This window comes from Chrysochloris asiatica, unplaced genomic scaffold (genome assembly GCF_000296735.1).
Source record: "Chrysochloris asiatica unplaced genomic scaffold, ChrAsi1.0 scaffold00241, whole genome shotgun sequence".
Classification (NCBI taxonomy): domain Eukaryota; kingdom Metazoa; phylum Chordata; class Mammalia; order Afrosoricida; family Chrysochloridae; genus Chrysochloris; species Chrysochloris asiatica.
In genome coordinates this window covers 1801365-1810838 of record NW_006408759.1, presented here as the reverse complement: position 1 = coordinate 1810838, position 9474 = coordinate 1801365, and the positions used below count along the sequence as shown (strand labels likewise).

The window sequence follows — 9474 nt, the reverse complement described above, 5'->3', positions numbered from 1 at the left end:
ATATGAAGCTCTGGTAGCATAATGGGTTACGCGATGGGCTGCTAAACACCAGGTCAGCAGTTCAATTCTACCAGGTGCTCCTCGGGAGAAAGATGTAGCTTTCTACTCCTGAAAAAATTTACAGCCTCAGAACCTCTATACAGGATCGCTATGAGTTGGAACCAACACAACAGCACACAGCAGTAGCATATAAACAATACATTTAAGTATATAATGTCTACCAGTATTAAATCCTAGTTTGTGTTTAACTGTAATTGAATTTGTAGAATGTTATTCTGATAGAGTACAATGCATGGGTTTCATGGAAGTCTCGGGTATTGGGTTTCCTTTTGTTTTCCTAGCTCAGCAGATTTTTCCACTTCGTAACATTGTTTTGAATGGCCAAGTTTGTTGGAAATCTGACTGTCGGATGGTGTATTTCTGTTAATTTGTCTACTTGTGGGACGTAAAGAAACCCCTTTCCATCTTTCACGGGAGGAACCGAGCAAGAACCCATTATGTCGAAGTTTTCACCTCTCAAGTTCTGTATCTCCAGCTCTCAAAGGTAAGTCAGGAGTCTCCCAAATAAAGAAACTAGGATATTCACTCTCAGCAATAACTCATGCAACCCTTAAGGTTTATTTTCAGTCAGAACCAATAATACGTAAAATTTGTGAATTGAAAAAAAAAAAAGATTGGGCAATTATGCCAGGCTTACAGATACATTTTGAAATATATTTATTCATTGAAAAAGTGTTTGGCAAATTATCAAATTTGACTGACTTTATCCATAGTCACCAGAACCTGGATCTCCCTTCAAAGGGTTTGCCATCTTTTTTTTCTCGATAGATCAGAAGACTAGGAGAACATACATTTTTACTTGCAATGAATATTATTCCCCAGTTTTTCCCCAGAAAAATCAATTCCCATGGAAGTCTATTAAAAGAGAAGACAAATGAAAAAAACAAAAACAAAAACAAAAAACCACACTTATTCAGTTTCTTCTTGGTCAAAATTAATTCAAGTAGGGAAAAAATAAGGGGGAAAATGCTTTCCCTGTCCATTTTATATACTTTAGAATTTTAAAAATTATTATAAGTATTACTTTTGTAATTCTTAAGTGAAAAAAAATCTCCCTACCATGACTATTCACGTAATGAGACCCTGAACTAGGTAACTCGGCTCTCATCACTCAGCTCTGGCTTGTTGTCTCAATTAGTGAGTAGAAGCTGATTATACTTAAATATCTGTAACTCATTCTGAACTTTCCTCTGGGATCCAGAGTCATAATTTCACGCTTTGGGCCTTGTTTTTTTGATTTGGCTATACTGTCAGCCCCTGAAAGTTGTATCCCAAACCAAATTCATCATCAAACCAAAAAACTAGACTCACTGTCATGGAGTTCATTCTAATTCATAGCAATCCTATAGGACAGAGTAGAATTGCTCTATCATCATGCCATGTAAAACTTGATTTGCCATCTAAAGTTCCCCATTTATTTCCACTATAACTGCTCTATCAGAATATATGACAGGCATACTTGGTGTTATTGGATGTTGTCACGTAGCCTGGCCCTGTCTAAACTGTAATCTTGACAGAAACAGATCACCAGGTCATCCATCCTTTAAGTCACTGGGTGCCTAGCACTTAGGCATTATACCTTCTTTTATGCATAGTTGTTGAAAGGCCCTCAAAATATGTATGTTAAATGAATAAATGACATTCCTCGTGTTGTTTACACTAGAATCAATGAAAGTTTTTAAATTCTTTACTCTCTTTCCTGAAATTCACAAATCTCTTCCTCTCTCTGTCACCGTTAGCACTTTCATTAGTTAGTCTGGGATTCTCTGTTGTCTAACTTCTCTCCTCATTTCAATCTTTGAAGATAAAGACTAATCTAAGAAAGAAAACTGTTGGAGTATGACACAAGAAGAATAGTATGGCTTAGAGTGAAATGGACTAATGAGAAGGAATATAAATCGGGACACTCTTTATTCAGTTCTAAATTGCTGTTATTGCTGTCATTGTTAAGTGCCATCAAGTAGGTTCTGAATCATAGTGACACTATGCAGTGTTTTCTTAGGAGTAGGACTTAACCACTATCCTTTCAGTTAGTAGACCAATGCTTATCTTACAGCACCACACCAAGATTCTCCAATTGCTACTGTATCTGATCATAACTTGTCCATTATGGCTCTCCATTGGTCTAGTGTAGGCCTTGGTCCTTTCTACTGTTCCCAGATCCAATGTCTGCTATAGTCCAATCATTCACGTTCTTTTCCTTTCCATGGCTTCCTTCTACCTAGCAATACATCCTCTGCTCCAATTCTCATCTCATCCTAGGAATTGTTCTTGTCTTACTAGTTGCCTTCTTTGCCCTACTTTTAAAACATTTATATGTGTAGGTGCATTCCTCCTGAATTTGTTGACCTGCTCAATTCATTAATTGTTCTTCTTACTTCAGTTCTTCTGGTCTTCTCAGGAGCAGGGCAACATTTGTGGGAGGCTATGTGTCTTATTTTGATGGTCAAAAACTCTGGCTACATTACTTGGAGTCAAATCACAAAGTTTAGCCTTGTTTTGTGAAAATTGTTTTCTGTGTAACTATTCTATATCCTAAATTAAGTGCTACATTCCTTGTTAATTAAGACTATATATTTTACTTCATCTAAGTCCTTCTACAATGCCTAGTACAGGGACTAAATAAAAACGAATTGACTGATTGATTAACATTGATCCCAAGCTCTGAAAAAACACTGTTCCCTTCTAGCAGTTCTTTTTCCATTCTGATGATCAAAGATTCCCAGAATTTACCTGTACCCAACGGCTCCATCATAGACAGAATCATTCAGATAAATGATGGAGCCTCCAGGGAGTACAAACTGCTGCCCAGCTGGAGCATTGTAAGACACCAAGCCATCTGCCAAAGGAAATATAGCTGTGTCAGTATCTTTGGGAGGGAGATACATTTGTGGCTCTGACTAACTACCACAGGTAGTTAGGCTTCAAGGGTGCAAGTATATACAGTATTTTCAGTCAAGACTCAATCCAGGTACACAAGGAGCATTACTGAAGACCGTTCCTCAGCTAAAGTCAGCAAAGTGACTCTGAATACATTATTCTAAGTGTGGGACACCAAGTTCTGAGTGATTAAACAATGTTCCTCTCTTTACATTAACCAAGAGGGAATTGATAGGAATTCCAGAGTGCATTCCTTCTGATTTGATTCCCTTTATTTCCCAGGGGTTACGGTTATTAAAGAGCTCAATCATTCCCCTCTGTTAGAGACCTACCTAGCCAGACACAGCCATAAAGCTCCACCCTCATGCACACATTCATGGAGTGGTCAGTGACTGGGATGAAGCGGACAAATCTGGCCACAATGGGTGGCTCCAAGTCCTTTAGAAAAATGTCATAGGGGTTACTACTTCCATCCAGCACCTGAAGAAAGAGAAAAGAAAGTGAGAAGATGCTATGAAATTGTGTTGACTTTTCTTTATCCCATAGTCATCACTCTTTTGATGACTCCTCTCTTTACAAAAAAAACCCCAACTTTTTTTCAAAAAATACTGTTGTGGGCAAATAAATATAATATAAAGTTGCCATTTAAAAAATTTTAAGTGTACAATGTAATGGTTCCTCTTCTTTTCATTCAAGGAGCAGAATATTTCTACTCAAATTTCCCAGTAGATGTGATGTTCTTCTCTTTTCCCCCTCCACATTGTCCCTGACCCTGGGTCAAACATTTGCAAGAAGATCGCAGGCTTGGAGGCACACATTTCCACACACGCAACCTGTGTAAATCCTCTCCTAGCCTACATTACATTATAGGTCTGCACATCTCTTCTTCCTACCTGTTTGCCATGCCGGTTCCTCCATGAGATCCAGCGAGTGCCATCCCGACTGTAATTAATCTTGTACATGGGGGCAAACTCAATGCCATGGCCCCCTGCATGACGTCCCTGGGTCCCCACCAGAGTGATAAAGTGCAGAGTGTGCAAATCAATCTGTAGAAACTCCTTCAGGTCATCAGGTTCCACTGGAATCTCAGGGCACCAAGCTCCATCCCCTTCTTCTGAGTCCAGCCTACAGGGAAAGGGTTGGAGAGAGGGGGAGAGACCATAAAACCAGAGTTGTTTAGGAATCCAAGGCAAACAACTGCCCTGTCCTAAGGAGAGATTGCAAACTGAGAGCACAGTACAAATTGACTCTTTGGGTTTTCCCCACTAGTCTGACTGCCACCACTGTAACCACCTGTGGTCAATTTTCTCTCCCCAGGGCATCATGAAACCCAGAGACAACTATCACCAGGGAGCTAGTGGCCTTGAGATCACAAGTAGGCTTCATTTCCCACACTGATTTCTATATGCCTCAAAGGAAATTTACTTTTGGTGCCCTCACCAAGTCATTTTACCATCACCTCTGCACCCCCTACCTCCAACCTCAGTTTAATAAAGCTAGCCATTCATTGCTTAGATGCCAAGTTACAAAGTCACTGAGTGTGAGGAGGGAGGAATAGTAGGATCTCCAGTGTGGGCTATGCTCTGTGATGGGATTTTTACCAGCAGAATGGGCATGGAAGCCTATCAAAAAGCCATGGAAATCCAACATGACAGTGGGGGATAAGTGCATATCAAAGAAGTAGTAAATAATCCATCTGCATTTTCTTCCCTCCAGGATGGGCTACCACGGAAAAAATTGTGAAATCACTATAAGGTTTATTTTGGTAGCCTCTCCCCATGCTGCCTCTTCCCTGGAATGCTTCCTTCTCCTCTCCCAGAAACCATCCCTTCATAGTTACTCCATTACCAGTCCCATCCAATCATCATGTTATTCTTTCACACTCTACAAGATATGAATACTGGAGACTACCAAGGATGCTTTTACTACCAATGCTGCTTTTTATTTTAATGGAAATATTTTACTTCAAAAGAATTGGATTTTAAGAAAAAAAAAAAAAAGGCCCCAACCAGCAGAGCAGTTTTTGAGTAGAATCTATTGCTTTAGAGAAATCCTGAAAGCAAAACAAGTAACCCAGTCCACTCTGTTCATGGGTAAACCCTGAAATGATACCATAAGTAACCCATCCCACTCTGTTCATGGCAAAGAATGGCCCTTCTATGTGCAATAATATCCTTGTGAGTTGGGAGAAACTTGTTGGAAACCTCAATGACTGGTTAAGTTGTTGGCACTTTACACTATGAGCAATTTATCACAGTCACCTACCGAAAAGTACCAGATCACCATAACATTCATGTTTCCATCTCTGCTACTGTGGCTCACAGTGAAAGGCCAGGTAGAACAAATCCACTACATATCAATGAACCCATTTGTTATTGGTGGTGTGGCTCTGGTGGTATGGTTGGGGTAGGGTTGCCAGACCAAAAAATGCTGCCTAACCCTGAATTCTCATTCTGAAAACATACAGAGCAGATTAGGCCCATTTGATATCCTCCCTTGTTCCCACCAGATACTGCCAAGCACCACCCCTCTTTTTCAACCTCCTGAGTCAGGGCACTGTGTTGAGGGAATCTGTCCAACCACGAACTCAGGATTTCTTGAGGTCATTATCCTCACCTTCCATATTTGGCAGCTGTGGAATCTGACCACTGACTGGAAGCTGTGATGTCCTCATCTGGAATGTGGCCTCCTGACATGCCCAGAGGATAGCGGCATACAGCTGAACAAAGAGAAACCAAGGAGAAAAAAGAGGGAATGCATTTATATTAACTCTCAGAATATTCCAAGAAGAATAACACTGATTATTGGACAGAGAGGAAGGAGACCTCCGAAGTCCCTCCATGATCCCAATTTCACCACCTTGACTCTATCAGACCTTGCTTTCTGAAACGTATTCCCATACAGGTCTTCAAGCCCTGCTCTTCCTTAGTCTAACTTATCTATTTTTCTAAACTTTGACAAGTAATGTAGTTTCAAGTGATATGATGATATATCTTTCGTGTTTGATAACAACATCAGCGGCCCATCCTATAACCCTATCAGCAGATTTGCTTTTCTTCTTCTTTCTTTCTTTTAAATAATATTTTATTGAGCTTTTGATGAAAGTTTGCATAGAAAGTTAGGTTCCCATGCAACAATTTCCACACAAACTGTTCGGTGACATCAGTTACATTGGTCACAATGTGTCAAAATTTCTTTAATTGTGTTTAGTTTGTTCACTTTCCACTACTCTAGTTTCCAAGGAGTACTGGTGTGGCACTGGAGGGTAAGCACTGGACCACAAGGTTGCTTTGAACTGCAAGGTCAGCGGTTCAGACTCAACAGCTGCTCCTTGGAAACCCTGTGCAGGGTTGCTATGAGTCGGAAACAATGGTAATTAAAAGCAGTTTCTCTGGGAAGAAAGCAAAAGGTCATTAAAAAGACAGGAAAGAAAGAAAAGACCAAAATGGATATGATGAGACTCTGAAATTGCTCTTCAGCATAGCAATGCTAACACAAATGGAAGAAATGAGAAAATAAAAGAGCTGAACAGAACATTTCAAAGGACAGTTCATGAAGATAAAGTAAAGTCATATAATGAAATGTACAAAGACCTGGAGTTCGAAAACCAGAAAGGAAAAATGTACTCAGCATTTCTCAAGCCGAATGAACAGAAGAAAAATTGAATCCCCGACTTGGCAAAATATTGATTAATGCAGAAAGCATCAAAAAAAGATGGAAGGGCTTCACAGAACCACTGTACCAAAAGAAATGATTGATATTCAACCATTTCAAGAGGTAATATATGGCCTAGAATCAATGGTACTGAAGGAAGAAGTCCAAGCTGCATTGAAGGCATTGGCAAAAACAAGGCTTCAGGAATTTATGGAATATAAATTGAAATCTTTCAACAAGCTGATGAAGCTATTGCCAAGAAATTTGAAAGACAGCTACTTGGTCAAACAATTGGAAGAGATCCATATTTGTGCCCCTTCCAAAGAGAGGTGATACAATGGAAAATCATTTAACAATATCATTAATATCACATGCAAGTAATTTTTTAAAAGATAATTCAAAAGTGGTTGTAACGGTACATCAAAAGGGAACTGCTGGAAATTCAAACCAGATTCAGAAGACGATGTGGAACAAGGGATATTATTGCTGATGTCAGATAGATCTTTTCTGAAAACAGAGAATACCAGAAAGATGTTTACTTGTGCTTTATTGACTGCAAAGACTTTCAACTGTGTAGATCATGACAAACTATGAATAACATTTGGAAGAATGGGTATTCCAGAACACTCGATAGTGCTCATAAGGAACTTGTACATACACCAAGAGGCAGTTGTTAGAACAGAACAAGGGCATACTTAATGGTTTAAAATCAGGAAAGGTGTGTGCCAAGGTTATATCCTTCCACCAAACACAGTTAGCAGTTCAAACCCACCAGTTGCTCCTTGGAAACCCTACGTAGGGTCTCTATGAGTTGATACTGACTCAACAGCACTTAGCAACAACATTCAATCTGTATACTGAGTAAAAAATGCAAGAAGTTGGAAGAACCTGATATTGGGATTGGAGGAAGACTCATTAATAATCCATGATATGCAGATGGTACAACCTTGTGTGCTAAAAGAGAAATATTAACTAATGAAGGTCAAAGACTACAGTCTTCAGCATGAACTGCACCTCAGTGCAAAAGAAACAAAAATCCTCACATCTAGACCAGTAAATAGCATTATGATAAACGGAGAAATGATTGAAGCAAAAAGACTTAATTTTGCTTGGATCCACAATCAACATTCAGGGTAGCTCCAGTGAGGAAGTCATGACATACTGTATTAGGTAAATCTGCTGCACAAGACCTCTTTGAAATGCTCAAGAGGACAAATTTGTCTTGGAAGAAAGATGGCCAGAATGCTGCTTGGAATCAAAGATGGTGGGACTTCATCTTTTGTACTTTGAACATGCTGTCAGGAGACATATTGTCCCTAGAGAACAACATCATTCTTGGAAATGTGAAGGGTCAGAGACAAAGAGAAAGACCCTCAACAAGATAAACAATGGGTTCAAATGCAACAACAACTGTGAGGAATGAGCAGGATGAGGCAGTGTTTTGTTCTGTGGTGCATAAGGTCGCTGTGAGTTGGAGCTGACCCGATGGTGCCTAACAAATGTATAATTTTACAAAATGAAATCAAGTTTATATATTGTGAAAGAAAACAGATCAGTGATTTCCTGTGGGAGGGAGGATTGGGAAGGAGGAATGACAAAGGGGAACAAAAAATTTTGAAGGCAATGAACAAGTTCTTTATCTTACTATGGTAATGGTTTCACATGTTTCTACATTATGTCAAAACCCATCACATTGTATGTTTTATATTTGTACCATTTATTGTGTGTCAAGTATACCTCAATCAAGGTATCTTTTATAAAGATATCCTGCTGTGGCAGGATAATGTATTGAGGTATAGATTTTTGCATTTTTCCTCTCCTTTTCAAATCAGGTTGTCAGACCTTCATGCTCCTTCATCCATTGGGAAGTTTATATTTACAAGGCAGAAATAAGAAATTGCTTGAAGATAAATGGCTTACTGAAAAGTCTGCCTTTGTTAAGGGACTGAAAGATGGAGAAGAGGTAGCAAGAAGCAAGGTAGGAATTTCCTAGTCTTGGAGGGGAGAGAGGTAGGCAAATTGTACTACTAGTAGTTATAACCAATACTCATCTGTCACTTTGTTATACTCTGATGAGTTGCATCTGGCTTGAAACTATGTCACCAGTATTTTAAACTCCAGCAGGGTCATCCAAGGTGGACAGATTTAAGCAGAGCTTCTAGACTAAGACAGACTAAACAGAGAGGCAAACTACATCTTAATGTTTAACCATGGAAAACCTTATGAATAGTACTGGAACAGTGTCACATATTGTGGCAGAAGATGAAAAAATTATGAGTAACATCAGAATATTTCCAGATATAGTACTAGAATACAAGCCCCTCAAATTGGAATGCACTCAAAATATGACTGAGGAAGAGCTGCCTCTTCAAATTAGAGTTCACTGTGATGACACAAATCGAGTAAAGTTTTCAGAATCTTCGTTTGCTGATATGGCATAACTCAAAATGAGGAGAAATAGCTGGAAATATCCATTAACAATCTGAGCGTGGAATTTATGAAGTATAAAACTAGGAAAATTGGAAATTGTCTAAAATAAAATGGAGCTCATAAAGATCTATATCTGAGGAATTAGTGAGTTAAAATGGACTGGTATTGGCCAATAAATCATATGGTTTATTATGCCAGGACTGACAAATTGAAACAGAATGATGATGCATTCATCATCAAAAAGAACATTTCAAGATCTGTCTTTAAATACAGTGCTGTTTGTGATAAGATAATATCCATATGGCACTATTATTTAAATTTACACACAAACCATTTAAGCCAGTGATGATGAAATTGAAGAATTCTACCAACAACTTTTTTTGCTGGTATTGTTTTGCTGTTATATGCTCCCCTTCTGCCTTTGGAGAACTCTTTGTCTCCCTATATTAC

The 9474-nt window shown here is 38.9% G+C and overlaps 1 protein-coding gene across 1 annotated transcript in view; it reads right to left on the bottom strand.

Annotated features, from left to right (window-relative positions):
* DDR2 (discoidin domain receptor tyrosine kinase 2) overlaps nucleotides 1–9474 on the bottom strand; it is a 90472-nt gene that overhangs the window by 41178 nt on the left and 39820 nt on the right. Inside the window, exons 2-5 of the mRNA XM_006873426.1 lie at nucleotides 5557–5659; nucleotides 3834–4065; nucleotides 3273–3420; nucleotides 2794–2899 (exon numbers count right to left, since the gene is read on the bottom strand). Coding sequence (XP_006873488.1) covers nucleotides 2794–2899; nucleotides 3273–3420; nucleotides 3834–4065; nucleotides 5557–5659 — 589 coding nt within the window. The remainder of the gene's footprint in view (nucleotides 1–2793; nucleotides 2900–3272; nucleotides 3421–3833; nucleotides 4066–5556; nucleotides 5660–9474) is intronic.